The sequence below is a fragment of the Paroedura picta genome, chromosome 1 (assembly GCF_049243985.1).
Source record: "Paroedura picta isolate Pp20150507F chromosome 1, Ppicta_v3.0, whole genome shotgun sequence".
NCBI lineage: Eukaryota > Metazoa > Chordata > Lepidosauria > Squamata > Gekkonidae > Paroedura > Paroedura picta.
In genome coordinates, this window is record NC_135369.1 from 134504383 (window position 1) to 134528224 (window position 23842).

At 46.1% G+C, this 23842-nt stretch overlaps 1 protein-coding gene and 1 long non-coding RNA gene across 3 annotated transcripts; both read right to left on the reverse strand.

Moving 5' to 3' along the window:
* Positions 1 to 806: 806 nt before the first annotated feature.
* On the reverse strand, positions 807 to 23019 carry LOC143820857 (uncharacterized). Of its 2 annotated transcripts, XR_013225566.1 has the most exons (5): positions 16400 to 23019; positions 5565 to 5623; positions 4343 to 5431; positions 3351 to 3500; positions 807 to 2384 (listed from the first exon to the last, which is right to left on the reverse strand). It is a non-coding gene; the product is annotated as an uncharacterized LOC143820857 (long non-coding RNA). The 2 variants fall into 2 exon arrangements; XR_013225567.1 differs by having other exon boundaries at positions 807 to 3500; positions 4343 to 4398.
* LOC143838214 (uncharacterized) lies at positions 10560 to 15680 on the reverse strand. The gene is made up of 4 exons (XM_077339647.1): positions 15649 to 15680; positions 11909 to 12123; positions 11647 to 11730; positions 10560 to 11367 (listed from the first exon to the last, which is right to left on the reverse strand). The coding sequence occupies exons 1-4, from the start codon at positions 15678 to 15680 to the stop codon at positions 10865 to 10867; spliced, it is 834 nt and encodes a 277-aa protein (XP_077195762.1). The 3' UTR covers positions 10560 to 10864.
* Positions 23020 to 23842: the final 823 nt, after the last annotated feature.

Here is a 23842-nt window from a genome sequence, read left to right on the forward strand (position 1 = left end):
AACTGACTTCGGTGAAAAGCTGTGAGTGCATAATAGCTTCAGGTCTTTTGGCAACAGTATCTTATTTTTGAAGTTTCATCCCAATCTGGCCTTGAAAGTCCCATCCACAAATGGCCACTTTTCACTCCACTGTGGCAAACCTATAACAGTACCTGCATGTTTAGAAGAAGAAGAGTTGGTTCTTATATGCCACTTTTCTCTACCCGAAGGAGGCTCAAAGCGGCTTACAGTCGCCTTCCCTTTCCTCTCCCCACAACAGACACCCTGTGAGGCAGGTGAGGCTGAGAGAGCCCTGATATCTCTGTTCGATCAGAACAGCTTTATCAGTGCCGTGGTGAGCCCAAGGTCACCCAGCACATGGGGGAGTGCAGAATTGAACCCAGAACGCCAGATTAGAAGTTGGCACTCCTAACCACTACACCAAACTGGCTCTTTACCCAGTGAAGCAAAATGTAATGTTCCAGGGCCATTTACTATCAGGAAAGTAGAGAGGGAGCATAGACATTTCCTCCCTGAATGCAACAATGCTGATTAAAAGTAGGCTCACGTGAACTTCAAAATTATTTTTTTATGATATCTCTGTCCATGGAACTTCTAGCATTACACAGAATTTATCTCTAAGATTTTATGGTGACTTGAAGTAGACAGTGTCCTGAACCTCCTGTTTTACATTGCATGGTCAAAACCTGGTCTTGTTTTCTTTAAAGTATTAATACTTAGTAACACAATGCAAGGTTGAACAGTTTCACCAACTACTCATGTGACCCCAATCTGAACTGCGCCTACATTGCTACTATTACAGATCCATGGTCTTTCTTGTGTCTCTTTTTTTTTCTCAGCCCTTCCTGAGGATGCAAATGCCTTTGCTTAACAGGTCATTATAGGCAGTACTTTCAAATCAGTCATGTTCCATATGGGCATACAATGACAACAAAGGCCTTATAGATAATTGCTTGTCTATACACTACATTTGGTAAATAAGCCTTCAAACAAAACCCCTAGCTAGAAGTTCAAGAAAATGTTACATGTTTCTAGAAGTCATGTAGGTGACATTTACTTATAAAGCTGTTTTGATTTTTGAATTTCCATATACATCAATAGTTTCATTTGCACTCCTGCCAATGAGCAGAGCTGAAGAATACAGATGTAGAACCTAATGCTGATTCCTGTTCCAGGGGCAGTTTAATATTATTTTTTAATCAATAACTCAAAATAAATCACTTTTTTCATCCTGAAATTATCTGCAGCCTAGCAGCTCGTCTAAGCATCTGAAAAATTAAAAGAGGAACACCTTAGTTGTCTTTTACAATTATCTTTTGGAGAACATTAGTAAAATCTGATCAATTTGGTTAAAAAAACATTTATGCTTCTGACATTTGTAGGCAAATATTTTAAAAGCTGTTCAGTTTTTAAAAGCTGTTCAGGTCCCAGGTAAGAGGATGAAGTACTAGGGCAGATGAAAGACCAGTGGCCTGAGACCTTGAAGAGCTGCTGCACATCACAGTAGGCAATTCTGACCTTGACAGAACAGTCTGTATCAATATAAGGCAGCTTCATGTGTATATCCGAACCCAAAAAAGCAGAATTAAGAGAGCTCATTTTTGTAGAAACAAATCTCCCCAATGCTAGATGTTGAGATGAGGATCTGAACCTTTGTGTAAAGACATGTGCAATTTTAAATTTAGGTTCTAGAATGTTCTACATAAGGCAGGAAAGTGTAGCTGGACCAGCCTCAGAACTACTACCTTGTAGGAGGGCTTTCCCCAGGGAGTGGAATGCTCTGTGCCTAAGAGTAGCAATTCCACAGGCTGTGAATGAAAGAGAGCATCTACAGTTGCCTAGCAACTACTTCTGCACATCTAACCCTGTACAGAAGCTTGCCTGAGTGAAGTGCACTCTCAGGTGGAAGAGAGAAGACTCAAACAGGAAGAATCCAAAGTAACTTTACAAAGTTGCATTTGGAAGGCTTGATTATTTTTCTGCCATACAGTGTGGTTTAAGAGCCTCTTGTGGCGCAGAGTGGTAAGGCAGCCGTCTGAAAGCTTTGCCCATGAGGCTGGGAGTTCGATCCCAGCAGCCGGCTCAAGGTTGACTCAGCCTTCCATCCTTCCGAGGTTGGTAAAATGAGTACCAAGCTTGCTGCTGGGGGGTAAACGGTAATGACTGGGGAAGGCACTGGCAAACCACCCCGTATTAAGTCTGCCATGAAAACGCTGGAGGGCGTCACCCCAAGGGTCAGACATGACTCGGTGCTTGCACAGGGGATACCTTTACCTTTACAGTGTGGTTTGCAGTGTGGTTCAAACACTGCAGTAGGCACACAGTACAGCATGGCATACCCCCTTGCCACTTGTTCTTGTAACTTCATTTGGAGCTGAATCACACTGCAAGAAACACAGTCACATTAAAACTATGGGAGTTTGTGTCCAAGTATTTAATTGTGGGACTTAAGTAATAGGTCTCCTGAGATCTGAAGTCTGAAGGCACACATTGATGCAACTTTGCTGAAACTAAGTAGATTTAGGTGGGGTTAGTGCTTGGGTGGGTGAGAAGCCTTTTATATAATTCTGCCTTGAGCTCCATGGATGAAAAATGCAGGGTATAAATGAAACTGATAACAATAACTAATAAAAATGCACTGAACCGTAGAATCTATACTGTAGAGTGCCATAGCTGTTTGTTCATAGGCATTCCAGAATAGCCTTGGTTGAGGGCACCATTTAGGGATGAAACAGTTCAAACCCCATATAATTATTCAGCAGACTGACTTAAAACTCTCTGGTTCACTGAACTGATCTACATTACTGAGTGGCTAGTGTTCTAAAATGGCCCCCTACTTATGTGTGCATGTCAAAATATACCTTTGCTTCCAAAAGACACTATCTTATGTTAATATTTGCTACAATAGTTCTAACACATATAAAATAAAAAAACTGATGCTCTTCAAATACAATGCTTGTTAAATTTTAACCATGAATGTATACTAAAGCAGCCTATGAATGGGTATACATGAACACTCAAAGGAGAGAACCATCCACAGATTACTGAAGCCTGAATAAGGTGGTCAGCCGCAGACTGGCAACTGGTGCAAAGCTTCCATGGGGAGGGGGGGCTAGCTGGCAAGATCATGACATCACTTCCAGTGGGACCCAGAAGTGACATCATCACATGGTATTGACTTGCTAACATTTGCCCAAAACTATTGTTAAACCACAGAGATTGGGCAAATAACTCAATGTTGGCTGGCATGATGACACCACTTATGGATCAGGCCAGAAGTCATGTCACCATGTCAACAACAATATTGATCCCTCTCTAATTCCTCCTAGAATTTTTCCCCCACCACGTACCTCAGTGGCAGCAGGGAGAGCCATCAGGGGGCAGGAAGCCAAAGCAGAAGTGACATTCATGCCTTTGGGCTGATCCATCTGCACAATTTCTTATTTGTAAAAATGCCCGTAACAGTTGTAGTTAGTTCACTTGGACAAGTGTTTCCCAACCTGAAGAAGAAGAGTTGGTTTCTATACCCTGCTTCTTACTGCCCAGAAAAATCTCAGAGCAGCTTACAATAACCATCCCTTCCTTTCCTCCCAATAGACACCCTGTGAGGTAGGTAGGGATGAAAGAGGCCTGACAGGACTGCTCTGTGAGAACTGCACTAACAGAACTGTGACCAGCCCAAAGTCACCCAGCTGCTTGCATGTGGAGGAGTGAAAAATCAAATCTGGTTCTCCAGATTAGAAGTCACCACTCTTAATCACTACCCCAAGATGGCAACCAGTTACACATAACCACAGTATTACTACAGAGTCCCAGAGGGGTTACATTGGTAGGGGGAGATTTAATTTTTAACAGAATATTAGATAGATGAGAGAGAGAGAGAGAGAGAGAGAGAGAGAGACTGGGGTGGCTTTCACCTTGTTTGGGCACATTGACCCACCCCTTCCCAAAATGGTCAATGATGTCCCTGGAGGGGAAGGGCCCCAGGCATACAAATCATGGTGGCAGCTGTCGGTGGCACCTGGAGTCCAGTGTGATGAGTCCTCTTAGCATGAGTTGGGGGGGGGGAGGTATTTATTTTTTCTTACTTTGGGTGGGTAGGTGGGCTGGAGGGAGAGAGAAAAAGGCCTACCTCAGCTTCAGACTCGGCAGAGCAGGCTGCTAGGCCACTTTAGGGCTTGGGGGTGGGCCTAGCTCTCATCTACTGCTGCGACCTGGCATTTCAGTCCCAGCAGCAGGCAGGGCAAGCTGCCAGTCTCCATCTAGGTGAGTCCTCTTGGGGTTAGTTGGAAGGGGGGTTGTTTCATTTAGTGGGAGAAAGAGGGAGTGACACGTCACTTACAGGAGCGTGGTAAGGAGGCGTGGCCAGCTGATACCACCTCAAGGTTACCTCAAAGCCTGCAAAAATTTTCACAAGTTATTCCACAGTTGAAACATTGAAAAAGGCTCACTTAGTCTAATGTCCAAGAAACAATTTCATCCTAAATTTAAAAACAAAATTTATGTAAGAGAATCATTTTTTCAAATCATCTGGAAAAATATGATCTCCAGATATACGTAAGAAATTGTCACAAAAGTTGGACCTTGTAATAACATCTATAAATATTGTTTACAGTGCAAAAGTAAGAAACACAAAACGCTGAAATCTGATTGAACACAATTTTCTTTAAAGAAGAACAGCAATTTCAAACTTAGTGACAGACATCCAAAATAGTTTTGAAGAACCCCTGAGTTGCGTTTCAGAAAGAAAATTAGTATCACAAAAAGTAAGATTTTGTATAATTGTGGTACCACAGTACCACCTTGTGGAAAGAAATATAATTCTTATTTCTTATGCAGTAATATTCTTGAAAGGGAAATTATGCCGAAGCATGTGTGCATATATGAACGCATCTTTCAGGCTTGCAGTATAGGTTCATGTAATGTTGTTTTGAAAAGGCCAGACTTTCATGCTCTATATATTGTGATTGTTTATTTGTTGTCTAGCTGTGATAAATTTGTTTTTAGCAATCTGGAAGTTCATTTTGCAGCCACTAATATAGTCAATTATAACATCTCCTGATCTATCTTACCACATTGGAAAGATGCTAATGATCTAATCAGTAAACTACTATAATGTGTTCTGTCTTGTTTTAATATCTGAATGAAATTTTGTGGCAACCTCATTAGCTGAACTATAAAATTTTGATTTATTGTATAGTAGATAATGGTTACGTATTTTATCTTCAAAAATGCAAATTGCTAAATTTTGGAAAAACAAGAATACACCTGCCAGAAGTACTTGGCATAGAATTTGGGAAACTTTAATAGCTGACAAAATAGCTGTACAAATTTCAGCTGTACAAAAACTTCTCTTTCATAAATAACTGTATTGAAAAATGGCTTCAGGCTTTATCATTTGTTGATTCAAATGGAAAATCTGGCATGAGGCCTGAAAGATTAAGATTTTATGAAATAAGTGGTCTTTTACTCCTTAAAACAGCCATATAAAATTCTGGAGATTTAAGAGACAGATGATGTATTATGTATTGTATGCAATTTCATTTTTGTTACAGTTTACTTACCTGATACAAATCTTCTCGTTGTATTGCAGCATCTTGAATTGTAAGCAAGAAATGTCCTCCTGTAACAACAATTTGTTTTGAAAAAATTAAGAGTAAAAAAAAAAATTACATTCCCAATTCCATCCCTCAAAAAAAGCCAAGAACTAAGGTTCCCAGCAGTGGGCAATGAGCAGTGGTAAAGGGACAGGGATGTGGTAGGAACCAACAACACAACAGCATTATGTCACTTTTGAGGAAAAAACAGAAGTGATGTGATGCCCCTCTAGAAATAAACATAAACCATAGATCCCTCCCTCAGCTCAGGAACCTAGCATCCCTAACAAGAACTGAGTTCATGGGAGAAAGGGGAAGAAGCACGTGTGGATGGGTTGGAATAACAAGGGGTCCTGACGAATCAATAATAGTAAGATAAATAGGGTAGTACGATAAATGCCATTTTACCAGGTGAACCAAGAGGCAGGTGATGTTAGTTTCTGCATTTATAGATTTTGGATGTTTTTCAAACCAGTGTAAGTTGGGCAGGTGGGGGAGGGGAATATCCATCTTGCCTCCTTTCCCTAGAAGACTTGTAATTAGTAATATTATTATTAAACTATTCTCTGTCTTCATGACTTATGAATGCACAAATTATAAAAGCAGCTCTCATGTTGAGCCCTTCAAGGCCAGATTAATAATATAAATAGATTGTAATTAAAATGTTACAAATTTTGTTCTCTGCAATAAGTGTATTTTTGTTTCAAATGTTGCCATTTAAAAAAATAGAATCAAAATTAGATAGAGACCCTCTCTGCATCAGTTTTGGTCCCAAGTTCAGTGCTGTCTGGAGGCAGGTTTGTTTTCGGCTTCAGCACAGCACCCTGGTGCTTTTGCGCACATTATGGGATTTCTCCAGCTATATGAACCAAAGAGCAGAAACTTGAGTGAATACCCTATTCCTGATTTGCAAGCCAAAGTAAAATGCATATTTTAAAACAATAGAAAAAAAACAATGGTAGTGATGGTTGGTAGCTACTGTCAGGAAAATGGGGCAGGGAAACCTGTGATATGAAAGCCTTTTTCTCTAAGCTGTATCAGCAGTCTCATTGGCACTAGGGAAATTATACAAGGCTGTCCCCATTTGGAACCCACCACAATTATGTACCACATTGTCTCACTCTCCCCTATCTTCTCACAGATTAGAGCTGCCAACCTCCCACTACCATTCAGAGTGAAAAATAAAACAACTTGTTGAGCCAAGGGCATGATGTTATTTCCAGGGCAAACCTAGGACTGATGTCAATTATGTCCCTAGAGGAGAAGGGACCTCTGTAGCAATTGCCGGAGGGGGGGGGATTGTTTTACCATAACGTTTTCAGTGATACCCAGAAAGGTCTGGGAATTCCAGGGGCCATTTCGCACAGAGCTCAAAGTTGCTATTTGGTTGCCGTTTGTGAAAGCGCTACTTCAAGTAGCGAAATGTAACTAGCCGTGCCCGTAACGCACAGCTGCGGTTTTTGCGGAATTTGGCACTTTCACTTCTCGCCACTTTCGTAACCCACAGGCTTCCGGTTCTCCGTCTTATCGCTACAAAGGAGGTCCCTTTTTAGCGCTTCTGGCCTCCCGTGCCCGTCAATCAAACTGCAGGCACACCTTTGACCTCGACCCTAAAGCCAAACTTGTCGGGGTTCCCTTTTTTTTTAAAAAACCCAGGAAACCCCGTAGCAACGCGTTATCGTCCAATCATTGGCGCCCTTGGAACGTGTTTTCTATTGTTTTCTAGGAACCAGATGCATTGACATGTTTGATTGGTTAATCCCCGCCCACAGTACACGCCCACAGGTTACCTGCTTATATGCACCTGGGCAGACACGCGGTCGGCCTCACTCTTTTGTTTGCGTAGCCTACTGCCCGCAGCACAGGTCAACGTTGCAATGGAGAGGCTTATTTTTCAATTGCTGGCTCACATGCTCGCGGTGGTCCAGCGCATGAATACCGCCTTGTCGCGTCGGACGTCTGCTATCGCGGAGTACCGAGAACGGGTGCCCGGAACGCTGACCAGCAGCAGAAGACGTTCTGTAAGGGTAACCATGGCGGCCAAGAAACGCTGGCAAGCTCTGGCAGAGGTCCGGTTCCCCAGACAGTTCTGGGTGGACGAACGATCCTCTGACTGGTGGGAGAATTTTGTGTAGACTCGCTGGGATGATGACCACTGGATTGCCAACTTCAGGATGTCGAGGGGGACATTTTTTGAACTCGTGGAGGCTCTACGTGGACGCATGGAGAGGCAAGTCACTGGCATGCGGCGCCCCGTTCCAGTTGAAAAAAGGGTGGCTGCCGCATTGTGGTACTTGGCCACCCCTCAGTACTTCCGGACAGTAGCCCAGCAATTCGGACTCGGAGTCACTACGGTTGGCGATATCCTTAAGGAGTTCTGCCTCGCCATGGAGGCGGAATTGTTCAGCAAAGTCGTGTGCCTCGGAGACCGGCTGGGAGCGGTGAGTGTCATTCTATCCCCTTTGCCCTTTAAATTTTTTTTCTTGTTTGACAGGTCAGCAACGAAGACGCGATACACCCCACGCTGACATGCAATGGCTTATATTCTTTTCTTTCCCTTATTCCAGAGTATGGACGGGTTTGCCAGGCTTGGATTCCCGCATTGTTTTGCGGCCGTCGATGGAAGCCACATCCCTATCCGTGCCCCCGGGGGAAGCATAAAAGAGTACGGGAACAGGAAGGACTTTTGCTCTGTTCTCCTGCAAGGAACAGTGGACTTCTCCGGCCGGTTTATCGATGCCGAGGTGGGGTGGAGTGGCAGGAGGCATGATGCCCTTGTTTTCAGGGAATCCAACCTCAGGAAAGCCATGGACGAAGGGGTCTTTGTTCCAGGAAACCCCACCGCCACCATTGAGGGCGTGCGTGTGCCGGCGTTGGTCCTCGGGGACGGAGCCTACCCATTACGACGCTGGCTCATGACTCCCTACAAGCGGCCAAGGACGGACGTGCAGAGCCACTACAACCTCAGTCACTCCCGGGCAAGGAATGTAGTGGAGCGTGCCTTTGGACGTTTGAAGTCACGGTTCCGTTGTTTAATGTCACGACTCCATGTACATATTGACAATGTGACTCCGCTGATAATCGCATGTGTGATTTTGCACAACATATGCGAGGACAAGGGACATAACATCCCCTTCCCTGAGGACGAACCTGAACCTGTAGTCCTTCAGGATACACAGGACATCCCTGAAGCAAGGAGAAAAAGGATATATGCTGAGGGGTGCAAGGTTCGGGACGCCATAGCCACCCACATCTACAGAAACAGGAGGCGTGTTTAATTGTTTTTCCTACTCTGTTGTTGAATAAAGTTTTGTGTTCTTTGTTTAACCTTGTCTTGTGCGGTTTGTGTACTTTGCCAGCAAAAAAACGGGGATTCTCTGGTCCAAAAGCACTTTGACAGCCCTAAATGCTAACTCCCCACTGAAATTGACAAACACAATACGGAAGCGCTGAATGGGGAAAGTTCGGGGAGGCGGGTAGCCAGGAAGTATTGGCGACCCCTGTCAAACCGGAGGATCAATCCACTCATGTTCCAAGGAATAATTTTATTGGTGGGCAGCTTTGATACATTTAAAAAACGGGGTGGTCGATCGGAGCAACGCACGTTCGTTCCCTAACCGTCATTCCGAAGATGCCGAAGCCACGGAAGGGCTCCTTCTGGCAGCGCGCCGAGGCTGAGGCACTTCTGGAGCTTGTGCTCCAATCGAAAAGTGTTGGCCGCCTTATGGCCAGCACCCACTGCCACACCAAGGGTGCTTACCTGGTGTTGGCTTCAAAGCTGAGGGAGAGGGGCTACGTCCGGACCTGGGAGCAGGTCCGGACAAAATTCAAGCGACTTAAGCTGGACTTCCTAAACAGTCTGGAACAGTGGGGGGGGATCCCGCAGCCAAGTGGGAGGACGGTCTTCCACGACCAGATGGTTAAAATATGGGAGAAGGCTGGGAAGCCCCCCCTGGACATGAGGAGGCATATGGGTGAGTGCTGCCCTCGTTGTGTTTTGCCCTTAAACATGCATGGAATGACTAGCTGCCTCTTTCCCCTACTGTCCCCAATGAAATTCGAGAAAGTATTTAGATGCTGTCAACCCCCTCAGACTTAGCCAGCCAGTACTGTAGAACCACTTTGGTTATGCGCTTAGACTCTAACTGTGGTGTGTCCACCAGCTGTGTTTCATCTCTGTTTTGTGTGCTTTTAATTATGATTTGTCTTTTTCTTTGCCCAGCCACACAATCACCATCCAAGCTGGCAACAGCACCTGAGCGTGAGGAGGGGGAGGAAGAGGGACCTTCCACCTCGGGACAGGCTGCAGGTGAGAGTTTTATGTCTGTGAGGGAGACCCATGTGTGTGTACCCCCATGGAGCCATATGGGAGCCTGATGTGATGCTTCCTTTTGGAGTGTGATCAAATTCTTTGTTTGATTTCTATAGCTGAAACTGTGGAGGCAAGGCTGCGTGCCATGGAGGCCAGAGTTACTTCCCTGGAGGCTCAAGTGGCAGAGCTGAAAGGGGAGATTGAGCAGCAAAGGCAACAGAGGGAGGCGGAAGAACGTAGGTTATGTTCCCCACTGCCCAACTCTTCTCACACTGTGGCTAAGGCCACTTAAAAGTGTATGCATGTAAACTAAAGAAATTTGAAAATATGTGTGGCACTAATGTGTACTTTTTCTCCCTCCCCACACAGTTAAGAAGAAGGAGGATGAGGACCTCTTCCGCCGCAAAGTCCGGGGGTCCGTGGGAAGGTTGAGCAGGAGAGTGAGGGAGATGGAAGGGGCTGGGCAGGGGAGCAGTGGGACCTGAGTTTTGTTTCCTGTTTGTGTTTTGGGGTAGGGGTTGGGGGGGGGCTCCAAGTTTCATTCCCTAATGTTTTTCCCCTGTTAAATGTATACTTTTGTTAAAAAAAATAGGTTTTCCAGGGGGGTGGGGGGTGGTGGTGCTGGTGGGGCTCCAAGTTTCATTCCCTAATGTTTTTCCCCTGTTAAAATGTTTTTTAAAATAAAATGTTATTGCAAATTTTATAACAAGATTCCAGTGTGACTTCTTAAACTCGCACATATTTAACCCCACACCACACTCCTAAAACTCCTTGAACTAACACCCCTCCAACCTCCAACCCACACAGCAGTACCACAATATAGACAATCACTAGAGAGGCCGCTTTCGGCCTTGCAGATTCTACAGTAGGGTACACAGAGACAGAGTCAAAAATATAAACTTTATTCAACAAACAACAAAACACAGATAACATGAAATAGAAAAAGTGGGCAAAACTAGGAGGGGGAGTACTTGTCTGCTGGTTTTATTTTTCTCTTTCCGAGAATAGTCCTCCTTCTTGTTTGGGTGGAGGCATTCTGAGAGGGAGTCGGTGGGGTGGGTGCTGGAAGTGGTGGTGTTGGTGTGGGTGGTGGTGGGGGGGGGCCGATTTGTGGAGGGTAGGCCCTTTCCATGACCACTACAGCCCTCTCCATGAGTCTCCTTATCAGTCGCACCTCCTCCACGCCTTCGCGTAGGATTTGGTTTGTCTCTCTAAGGACTGCCCTCAATTTTCTCCCCTCCTGGGCAATGAGTGTGAGCATGGCTTGGTCAGTGGCCGCGGCACGCCGTGACTCCTCATAGCAGTGCTCAAGGAGCCTCTCTCCCACGCTTGTCAAGACGGAGACGCGCCTCAGCCTGCCGCGTTCCCTCGTAAGCCTCTCCTCTGCTGGGAGCGCACCTCTAGGTGGTGGGCTGCCTGGAGCCAGGGGTGGTTCCTCCTCCTCATCTGAAAGAACCTCTGTTGGCAAAAAATGAGAAACAAAACTGTTAGTAACATCAATAAAGTCAAAACACACCATGGTGGACATGGTGTTCTTTTTTGTCCCCGTGTTTTCCTGCCAAGAATTTAAACAATCCCCGGCGAGCACATGGCTATTGTTTGTTTGCCCATGGTGTGCTTTTACTTTTGCCTACTTTCACAGCAGGACTCTCAACAATTAAAAGGGAGCACATGGTTAGTGCCTAGCGACATTGTCCCGCAGCTATGGCTCGAAAGGAACAGGTCATGCACGCTCACCATCTTGAATCTGTATCCGCCTGCGCCGGGCAGGAGGTCCAAGCACCCCAGGCTGTTCCTCCTCCTGTGTTCCGGGTATGAAATCTGCAAAAAAAGGAAAAAAAACAGATCTAGGACCAAAGGGTGGCAAAGCCAGCTTCAAAGCCTACACCAGCAACGCAGAGGGACTCTCTTCTTTCTCTTAGCAGTGCTGCTGCCCTGCACAAACAGAAAAGCACAAAGCAGTTAAAACAGCCCCCCCCCTATTTTTACTAATACTTACCAATGTTAGTTGATGCCCCCGAATCACTATCCACGTCAGGTGCTGCTGGAGACTCTAGGGGCCCCGTCCCTGGCAACTGTGTCTCTGTGGACAAGAGCAGAAAATAGTGAAAAATGAGCAAGCATACACCATGAACCACAAAGCAAGCTCCCAAAGTAGTGAGCCAAAGTACTGCAGAAGGCCTATGGGCGAGGCATGCAGCAAATATTTTGGGGCTGTTGGTTAAACATTACCGTTTCAAATACTAACCACATCAAGCACTCCACAGCCAACCATCTTATTAAATCTTTTAAAAATTAAAATTAAATTATAAAATTAAAACCGTTTCAAATAGTAACCACAGCAAGCACTCCACAGCCTACCATCTTTTAAAATCTTTTAAAAATTAAAATTAAATTATAAAATTAAAACCGTTTCAAATAGTAACCACAGCAAGCACTCCACAGCCTACCATCTTATGCGTTGCAACGAACACACGAGAAAACGATGCCCAAACGTCAGAACACACATTTGCTCAAAAGGAAATATAAAATAAAAAGAAAATCACTTACCGGAGGCAAGGGGCGTTTGCTCAGGAGCCTCCTCTGGCTCCCCAGGAACGATGGCGATCAGGTCCAGCGTTACCGATTCCGCGGCTCGTTGCTGGACGGGGGGTGGAGGGCGAAAGCTGGACGAGGTGCCCTCGCCCGGATCCTCCTCACCGGTTGGTTCCTCGACCGGGGCAGCCGGCTTCCGAACCACCTTAAGGCTCCGGCCGACGCGCTTCGGCCTGCCGGATCCTTCCCCGTCTCCGTACAGCTGGCGCTGCTCCTCGAAGTAGGGGCAGGTAACCTTTTCGTTGCCGGAACCCTTATTATGGTTCACGGCACGCATGTACTCTGCCCTCATTGTCTTGGTCTTCGACCGGCATTCAAGGCCGGTCCTGTTGTGGCCCAGGGCGCGCATCTTAATGGCCACTTGTTCGAAGACCTCCCTATTCCTGTGGGAGGACTGGAACGCGTCCTGGATTTTCTCCTCCGAGAAAATCCCGATCAGGTCCCTGATCTCCGCGTCCCTCCAAGTTGGGCCACGGCCGGTTGCAGGGACGGACGAGGCTTGAGAAGACGATTCCATGTTGCTTTCGCTAGTAGCTGAGCAAAATGGTGGTGGGAGGTGCAGGGTGCAACGGATCATATACCTTCCCGCACACAAAGACAAAGGGACTAGCCGGCTCCTGATTGGTAGAGGGCAGTAGGGGACACGCGCATTGGCCACATTAGGTCACATGTCACGTTCAAAGCTCCTCGCGCGGGAACAGGATCTGCTCCTAATGGCCAGATTGGCGCCCTTGTTGTTTGACTTAACGCATGCGCTTATTCGTTTACACGCGAGAAGAGCAGTTTGAACATGCAGCGGGAGCCATTTTAGGAAAATGCCCGCCATTACACAAACGCATGCCGGTGTTCAACCGAGAGCAAGTGCGGCAGTACTCGGCAGTTCCCCAATAATATTCACCAGCCACAGCATAAATCAACCAAACATGACATGTTACTGGCGTACGTTCGTTGGCACGCTCAGAGGAATGTTTTTTAAAATGAACGGGGGACGGCGACTCCGCTTGCCGGAGGTCTAGCTGCCAATGGAAGGGGTTGTCCGCACCCAAGCACAAGCACGCACCGGGAACCACACAAAGACCCACTACACATAAGCCGCCCCTCATGATATCACCTCGAATCATGTCTATTGAACCCCTGTAAGCTAAGCAGGAGACTGCGAGCGGCGACCGTTCGTTGGCACGCTCAGAGGAAAATTTTTTAAAATGAACGGGGGACGGCAACTCCGCTTGCCGGAGGTCTAGCCGCCAATGGAAGGGGTTGTCCGCACCCAAGCACAAGCACGCACCGGGAACCACACAAAGACCCACTACACATAAGCCGCCCCTCATGATATCACCACGAATCATGTCTATTGAACCCCTCTAAGCTAAGCAGGAGACTGCGAGCGGCGAATGTTCGTTGGCACGCTCAGAGGAAAATTTTTTAAAATGCTCCCTGTACGTTGACTCCGCTAGGACTGGCCGATGGTAGACGGGGTTTTAAGCTTTGGGCAAATTTTGGGAACGTGACGGTGTGTGCCACTGTGCTTGTGAAAAACTCTTGTGGTGTCCGGGCAGAATTTCCGAAAGTGATCGTGCTTGAAAGCCAGTCGCTGTCCCGTTGCCTCGTAGATCCCCGCTCGCTCGGAGAAAAAAAAAATGGCGAACAGTTCGCCGGAAGTTTGGAGGACAGGCTCGGGAGGAGGGACTTTGAAGAACCCGCAACAATGGTAACGCACAGGTCTTTAGCGCTACTGTTGCAGATTGGTTGCAGGAGTGTATCGCTATCCGGAGGGTGAATCCAGTTTTCTGGATTCCCCTAAAAGCGCTACAACGAAGCGCTTTTGGCGGTTCGGTTTCAGGATTGTTGCAGATCGTTAACGACGTCGTGCGTTATGGCAAATTAGTAGCGTTTTCAATCAGCAACCATTGTGCTATTTTTAAGCCGTGGGAAATGCCCCCAGGTTTTCTCCAAAAGTAACATCATGCTGTCACCACCCTACATCCCCCACCTCTTGCACTGTCATAAATCACAGCAGTGCCTGGCAACTGTACCACAGATCCTGCACAATGATATTTATTTCTCCCATTCCAGACTTGTATCCATATTCTAGAGTATCAGTACAGGGAGCCAGTTAGAGATATGTCCAGAGGTCATTATGTGGCACCCTTACTGATCACAGAACTGCATCAGCTGAGCTGGAAGAAAGGAAGACCTCAGGAAAGAGCTTCTGGGGAGGTGAGATTTCTTAGCTTTTTTGCCTTCCCAAATCTGCTAAATGACTGTGGGGCTTTAACTGAGGTTGCTTTGTGAGAGGACAGAGTTTGAGTGGGTGCTTGTAGCCTTCTGTAGAGCGGAATTTTTGTCTAGGTCTGTTTGGGTCTTTTGTCTGGTCTGTTGCCTGAGGTTGATTGCACTCCCCACCCTCTGCTGTTGCTGCTAGGAGGTTGAGACTGTGGACCTCTGAACTGTAAGGCTCCTCCTAGCAAGAGTTGTGGGACTTTGACACCAGCCAAAGGGTAGGAGTCAAAGTGCTCTTGGCCTGGGAATCATGGGTGTGTGCTTGCTCCATAGAGTTTGTGACTCCCGGGGAATTGGTTCATAGAGCTCATGGCTCCCAGGTTGCTGACCTCAAGAAGCTGAGTAAGAAAGAGAGATTTGGGGAAGAGACTGTCAAGGACTTATCAGAACAGTTACATCTCTGTGCTGACAGCACTTCTGCTGTGGTGAAGAATGAAAAGCTTGAAGTTGGAGGGCCCCCCTCCTATGAGATCCCTTTTATGGGTCACAAACTAATATCTTCTCATATTGAGGATAGCCCTGAGGGGCCTAGAGGAAGGTGGACATCTGGTAGGGGGTGATTCAATCATCATAAGTGTGCAGGGCTGTTTGACTGGCGAAGCCACAAATGCCTCCTTGTGTGTGTTGTAGCCTTGGAAGGCTGCCTGCCTTCTCTGCCAAGGCTGCACCACCACTGCCAGTCCCCTCCCTGCTCCCAGGGCCTGTGAAGCCTGCCTGCCTCCGCCGCCTGCCCCCTCATCACTAACAGTGGCTGGGAAGGCTGCCAGGCTCCTGTGCCTGCCCCCTCGCACCTATTGGGGCAGTCAGCAAGAGGCCAACCGCACACTCTTCCTCCATCCCCAATGTGCTCCCTGCCTTCTTTACTTTGAGGCTGGCCACCAGGAGCCCATATCCATTTCGCCCCAACCCCACCACCCATGCAGCCCCCCAGGCCTCAGTTGCAGGTGGCAGGGGCCTGAGTGCATGTTCTGCCTTCACTCCCATGAAAGCTGGCCTTGGCAGAGGGGCAATCATGCATGCTACCTACATTTTGCCTCACTAGCAAAGCCACTGCATGCCTCCCTCCACCCTGCCCACCTGCCACTAGACCTCCTGGGGGCCTGCTGCCAACTCCAAGCCCCACACCAGGTGGGACCATCTGGGTCCCTGCCCCCCCCACCCACTTAAAGCACACGAGATCCCTGCCCATGCGGCAAGAACTTCCAGAGTGCAGGGGTTGCTCCTGTTTATTCCCTGCCCCCACACGGGGCCAGGGCCATGACCCTCTGTGCCATCTGGCTGCTTGCCTCCCCATGGTGTGAGGAGCAACAAGGACCTGGCTGGGTGGCAGGGAGGCTGCTGCCTCTCAGCCCTGCATGCTCGTGGCTGCCCAGCCATGGGAGCCCTGACAGCAGGCAGCATGGAGGGTTACCACTGGTTCCTATCCTCCCATCTCCAGTACACGAAGAGCACCAGGTAGGGTGGTCTGGTGATGCCCACTTTAAAAGCAGTACTACCACTGCCATGGTGGGGGGGCAGTTTGGACTCTGCTGGCTTCTAGCCTGATTTTAAAGCGGTTTAGCCCCTACTTAGAAATAGAGAGAGTGACAAGTGTTTTCACTGCATGGTGACTTGCCTGGCTGGAGTGGTTTATGTACATCACATCGTCCAGATAGGTTGATAGACTGTGCTTCAGAGGAGTCTTCAGTCATGGTGCACAATTGAGATTGGGAAATGTAGTTGTGTGGTCCTGGAGGAAAAATGTAAGTTACTAGGCAGAAAGTGAAAGACCAGGTTGTCAAAGGTAGCTATAACAAATTGTCAAAGGCTTTCATGGCCATGGTATGGTAGTTTTAGTCCCTGACATTTTTGCAGTAACTGTGGCTGGCAGGCTCAGACATAAGACATGGCAAGTTGAGAATCTCTCCTTGTCAAAGTGTGGAGTGTGTGAACAGTTGCTGGGCATTTCTAAGGAGTGACATCACATGTCCTTCCCCTGTGACTGTTTCTGCACTAGCAATATTGTTAGGATTTGTACTTTTAAAGGGTCACCTTTTTCATCTGTTTCCACACTAAAATTTGCTTCTTCAGGTATAGTCCCAAATTGCCCCCCTCACTTGCCCTACAGCAAAGGAATCCGCAGAAAACCAGATTTCATCTTTTCACGCAGGGTCTAATGGGGTCTAATTCAGGTCTTCTCAATGCTGTAATGCATGCAATTGGGGTTTTCCCCATACCCACCATTTTGAGTCATTTGTGAACACCCCTTTCCTCAGAATCATCCTCCCTCCTTCCCTCCTCCCATCATCCCCTCCATTCAGAAAAATCTGGCTTTAAAAGGGGGGATGATTGCATTACAACACTGTTTCTAAGGGTTTTTTTAACAGCAGCCTTGCTGTCTTACACAGCAGAGTTATAATGTTATAAAAGTATAACATTATAACTCAGGGCTTTAAAAAATATATTCAGGACACTTTGGGGGGAAGGATGGAGGTGATCAAGGGTGCAGAATGGTGGGATTAAAGGGCAGAATCAAAATAAATATGCAATCAGGCATCATTTTGCAAAAAAAACTCACATTGTTTGAAAATAGGAATACAGCAAAGGGTGATGGGAGGCTGCCTCCATTGGACTCAGCACAGGAAGCATGTTGCAAATTTCAGCCTGGGAAATAAGGGGAGGAAAACCCAAATGAAGAAAGGCTAGAGTCAACTCACAGCATCCAAATGAAAACCAAAGTTAGACTAAAACAAGGTATGTCTCTTAATGAGGAAATGGTCTATCACTGTTAGATCTTTTGGACTTTACTCAGCCCTGGAGCATTTGGGGAAGTTGTAGAGAACTTTTTCTTCTAACCCCTTAGTCAGATTTTGTTTTACAAAGAGGGAAAGGGTAGTTGAAATGATGAATCAAGTTTTTCATAGAAATCAGTTATTTTACAGTTTTAAATTCTTAGTTACAGGCTTTTTAAATGTTCATGTGTTGAGATTACTTTTAGACTAAACATCCAGAAGAAGTTCCTGACAGAGTGGTTACTCAGTGGAACAGGCCTTCTCAGGAGGTGGTGGGTTCTCCTTCTTTGGAGGTTTTTAAGCAGATAGCCACCTCACAGAAATGCTGGTTCTGTGAATTTAGGCATATTGTTAAGTGGCTGGGCAGAAGGGATTGTGTCTATTATTGGCTCTTGTAGCCGTTTCTTGCATGCCTAGGGAAATGCCAAAAGCCACTTGGGGGTAAGGAGGCAAGTTTCCTCCAGGCCAGACTGGTCATGGATTCTCTTTTGTTCAGGGGGGCATCACCTGGGCATATAATTGGGGTCACTGTGGGTGGGCAGATAGTTGTGAATTTCATGAATTCTGCAGGGGGTTGATGACCCTGGAGGTCCTTTCCAACTCTATGATTCTATTATTGTATTAGAGGTTTCATTACTGTATTTGTCCTCAAAACACATGTTTTTCTTTATCTTTTTAAGTTCTACTGAGGCCTCCTGGCTCCTAGAAAATGGGCACTCTTTCCTTATCCTACCACTTTCTTCCTTCCTAGATGAGCCAGTATCCCTCTGCCTACTGAGGAGTCTGAAGCACTTTCTCACAGGCAGAAATCTGAGGAAATACACACACCAGATTTCTCCTTTCTAACTAGGCAGGACCCTCCATTTCCTACTAGAATTCTCCTTCTACTTTGGCTTGATTTGAGAGTTAACACCTCACTGCCCAGATTCACATTGCCAAATATCTGTCCTAGTTGTCCAGACATTATGTGAATTGGCTGTCCATAGAAAACTCAGTTCTCTGAACTAGAATTTCAGCTCAGAGCAGATGGTCATCTAAGGTTCTGTCAGTATCTGAATGAATTTCCCTCCAGCACACAGCCACAAATCAATTCCCACTCAGATGTTGCTGGCTAGTTCTCTTACTCACTCTGCCTAGTGAAGATTTTAACACTTCACTGACAGTTTTTACCTCAGCATCTGGAATCTAATTTTCTAAGTCTTGTCCATCACAGTAACGTTCTCAGAAGGGCTGCCAGTTCCACATGCAGGCCAGCTAGACAAGCACAGATCAAGGGTCTCAATATGTGCACAAGAAAGTGGTGCCAGAAGGGAAGGTTTAGATTTGATAGGCACTAGGGAACTTGTTAGGACAAGTTGAACATGTACTAAAGAGAGGGGATTCAGTTAAACCAAAAGGCAACCAGGCTGCTGATGAAGTGAAAGAGCACCTTTTAAAATAATCCCAGGGAGCCTGAAGTTCAGGACAAGTCAGTCCCAAGTGATTGTCAAGCGCAGACAAAACTCACAAACAAACTTCTATGGAAAGAAAGCTTTAATTGGAAGTCAATCTGGTCACTATAACATTCGAAGTCAAGACTGTTCGATACCAGGACAGCAAACAGTTATCAATACATTTCTCCCACCTAAACCCAAGCATTCCCATGGGAGGGAGGATCCCCTCACCCAGGTGCCATCACAGGCTTCCTGCCAAGGTGTTAAAGTTAGCACGGCCTTGGTCAGGCTGGCGCCTCGGGCTAGCTGATAAGATGTTTACAGGAGCTAGGCAACATTGTATCACAGCGGGGAGACTATGCAGTGTGAAAATGCAAGGATCAAAGGAGGGGGGAATCAAAGGAAAACTACAGGCATAAGCATTCTGGTTACATGGGAACGTTCTGCAAAGGCACAGCACTCCAAGATTGAGTCTCTCATGTTCATTGAAACTCAAGCATGGCAGAGAGCAGGGACTGATTCTGACAGTGATGATGTGAAAACAGTCTGTTTTGCACCTATTCTGGGGTGGTTTTCTCATGCTGAAAATGCTTAGGAAGCTGCCTAACTGGTGCCTTGCCCCTGAAATGCCCATTTTGACACTGGTACAAGGGTTCATGCCATCACTCTGCCAGCATGTGGCTGAGAGGCAGCTGTGTTGGTAGAAGTGTGTGGCACTCATACCCTGTACAAATGTAAATGCCCCTTACATTGGCATAACTCCAGGTTATGCCAGCATGAGAGTCAGCTTCCTGTGCTGATTGCATCCCCCTTAGGATTGTGCTATTAATGTCCTCAAAACAAAACATTCTATTGTTAACAGGCTTGTTCAGGTCTTCAAAACTGAGGGTTGTGGCTTCATTGATTCAATCCAGTTTATAGTGGGTCTTACTCTTTTCCTGTTGCCTTCAACTTTTCCTAACATTATTGTCTTTTCCAGTGACCCTTGTCTTCTCATAATGTTGAACTATAAAGCATTAAAACTATGTATAAAAAAACAACAGGAAATAAATAACCACTAGGGAAGTAATATGTGTTTATGATTTATTTATTATGTATCATATAATCTGTGTAGTATAGCTAGGTGATGCAAGGATTGTCTAGCAGCCAGGCAAGGAAAATTTGGAGATGCTTTGCCATTGACTACCTCCACATCATAACCTCTATTGTGTTACCAGAAATCACATACACACGTGTCCCATGACACATATATATTCAGAAGTAGGGGGAAAGCTTTGCAAGAGGTTGGTAACATAGTGAAAATGGATCATTTGCCAATGTCTTTGAGGTGATAAAACCCTTAAGAACTCAAGGTGGACAACAGGTATATAGTAAAAATAATAACAATCTTTATTAGAAGGAAAATAATAAAATATATCTAGCACACTAGCAATCAGGCATATAGGGAAAATAGACTGGGAAAGGGGGTTTCAATATAATTACCGTTCCTGTAGAGAGGATGGTCAGAGATCAGTGACACAAACCAGCATGAAGAGAAGCTCCAATGGGTCCTGAGTTGGAAAGCACTCGATTTGACTGTGTGCAGGCACTATTTGTACATGTTTTTGGGAAGGGGGCTAAATGTGGTAGCCCATGTGAGCACATGAAGGAATTTTCCATGGAGCAGGATGTTGGGCAATGCTCTGGCCAGGTCCGGAGACGGCCATTGATGGGCTTAGAAGAAGAAGCGTTGGTTCTTATATGCTGCTTTTATCTACCCGAAGGAGTCTCAAAGTGTCTTACAGTCGCCTTTCCTATCCTTTCCCCACAACAGACACCCTGTGAGGTGGGTGAGGCTGAGAGAGTACTGATATTATTGCTCGGTCAGAACAGTTTTATCAGCGCCATGGTGAGCCCAGGGTCACCCAGCTGGCTGCATGTGGGGGAGTGCCGAATCGAACCTGGCATGCCAGAGTAGAAGTCCACACTCTTAACCACTACACCAAACTGGCTCTTTACCCAGTGAAGCAAAATGTAATGTTCCAGAGCCATTTACTATCAGGAAAGTAGAGAGGGAGCATAGACATTTCCTCCCTGAATGTAACAATGCTGATTAAAAGTAGGCTCACGTGAACTTCAAAATTATTTTTTTATGATATCTCCGTCCATGGAACTTCTAGCATTACACAGAATTTATCTCTAAAATTTTATGGTGACTTTAAGTAGACAGTGTCCTGAACCTCCTGTTTTACATTGCATGGTCAAAACCTGGTCTTGTTTTCTTTAAAGTATTAATAACTAGTAACACAAAGGCATTAATGGGTCTAAGAAAAGGGAGCCATCATGTCTCAATAGGTCTAGCTGCTGGGTTTGGGAAAGAGATTTCCCCTGGCAGAGGAGCCAGACATAAGTCATATGCAAGACAAAGAGGTTTGCCTAGGAGCCCCTGGACAGAGGTTTTAGCCAGGCCACTGAATCAGCAATACAATGGGGGAGAGGGGTTAGGAGGAGAGCAGTATTTGAGTCAGGGGATACCTGTGTCAGGCAGAGGCTGCCATTCTGAACCTGTGGCTAAGAACAAGCTCTTAAGATGGGGTCTGACCTGGCTTGGCAGACTTTAACAGGCTTTGGCTCAAGGCTAGACTACTGAGCAGTGCCACTGGTTGTTAACAACAGTATGCCAGTTTGTGAGGCAGGGGTCCTGACATACTTAACAATTGTTCCTTGGAAGAACTCTATCCAAAGACTCAGGGATCTCCCATCCAAATATAATATGTAACAAAATAATATGTCAAGAACCTACAAAGGTCAAATTAAGGGAAATGAACTTATGCCTATGTAGGGTAGGACACAATTTTTTTAAAACATAGTATTGATATTTAAGCTAAAAACCCAAGGCTTATAGCATAGCCTTGATAAAATCAATGCATATATGTATACTAATGCCTCCACTGACCAGTCACGTGTTACCGTCTTTATCAATTTTCTGGCATCAAATAAAACCAGAATAATGTGTAACAAATCAAATAACACTAACACTAACAACGAGAATGAACTTCTGAAGAAGTCATTATGGGAGATCTCTACACCCTCCTTCGCCGCACACACACCCCTGGAGGTTGGCAGCACTAAGCATCTTGGAAGAGTACTATGGGATGAGGCCCTGGGGCATGATCATTGCTATCAGGAGCTCCTGGCAATAGAAATATCACCAGTAGGACTGTATAGTCTTTGGTTGCTTTTATTAAAACAATTCTTGTGTTTGAAAATCACTTCCCTCTTTGAGCATACTCACCTCCCAAATTCCTAAAACAATCCGCTGCCTCTGGCAGAACAGTCATGTTCAAAAAGACAAAATACAATTATCAGCAAAATGCCTGGGGAAATAAATGTTTGAAAACGTAAAAGGTTATTGCAAGGACAAGCAAAGGATGCTACAACTGAAAACGCCTGAAAGCAAAAGCAGATGAAGCCATGCCTCTATAGAAAATCTCAAATGTAAGGTACATTAATATGGGAGCAGGAGATCTCTTTGGTCCCTACCACAAGCTGTTTATAAAACTGAGAAAGTTCCACTTGTAACCACCTCCTGCAAAATAGCAGGCCTTCCAGAGGCCCTGTGTGCCTGATGAGTTTGCCAGGAAACCCGGGCATGGGATTGCTATCTGTTAATTCCTTTTACCGTTGGATGGCCATAAAGGGGGCAGATTTTCTCCACATGCTGTGCCACGCTGAGTTAGGAATAAAGCTGTGGCCTAATTCTTTGCCAAATATGTGGTGTCCTTATTACAATGCGTTCAATGTCCTGCAGTGGAAGCAAGGTACATTAATACGAAGCAGATCTCTTTGGTCCCTGCCACAAGCTGTTTAACGCTATAAAACTGAGAAGCACCACTTTGACTTGGGCCCACAAGTGGATAGGCAGCCAGTATAATTGTTTCAAGATTTGCCCAATACAGTCAGTGTAACTAGCATTAGTCACAAGTCTGGCTGCAACATTTGGAGCAAACTGAAACTCTGAAGTCATCATCAGATGTGGGCCCTACATGAAGTGTAATTGTTGTTGTTAGGTGCAAAGTCGTGTCTGACCCATCGCGACCCCATGGACAATGATCCTCCAAGCCTTCCTGTCCTCTACCATTCCCTGGAGTCCATTTAAGTTTGCACCTACTGCTTCAGTGACTCCATCCAGCCACCTCATTCTCTGTCGTCCCCTTCTTCTTTTGCCCTCGATCGCTCCCAGCATTAGGCTCTTCTCCAGGGAGTCCTTCCTTCTCATGAGGCGGCCAAAGTATTTGAGTTTCATCTTCAGGACCTGGCCTTCTAAGGAGCAGGCAGGGCTGATCTCCTCTAGGATTGACCGGTTTGTTCGCCTTGCAGTCAAGGGACTCGCAAGAGTCTTCTCCAGCACCAGAGTTCAAAAGCCTCAATTCTTTGACTCTCGGCCTTCCTTATTGTCCAACTTTCGCAGCCATACATTGCAACTGGGAAGACCATAGCCTTGACTAAACGTACTTTTGTTGGCAGGGTAATGTCTCTGCTTTTTAGGATGCTGTCTAGATTTGCCATAGCTTTCCTCCCCAGAAGCAAGCATCTTTTAATTTCTTTGCTGCAGTCCCCATCTGCAGTGATCTTGGAGCCCAGGAAAATAAAATCTGTCACTACCTCCACTTCTTTCCCATCTATTTGCCAGGAATTGAGAGGGCCATGATCTTCGCTGCCTTGCCGTGGCAAGGGGGCTTGCGTAGCTCAGTGAAGCTATGAGCTATGCCGTGTGGGGCCACACAAGACGGACAGGTCATAGCAGAGAGCTCTGACAAAAGATGATCCACTGGAGAAGGAAATGGCAAACCACTCCAGTATCTTTGCTATGAA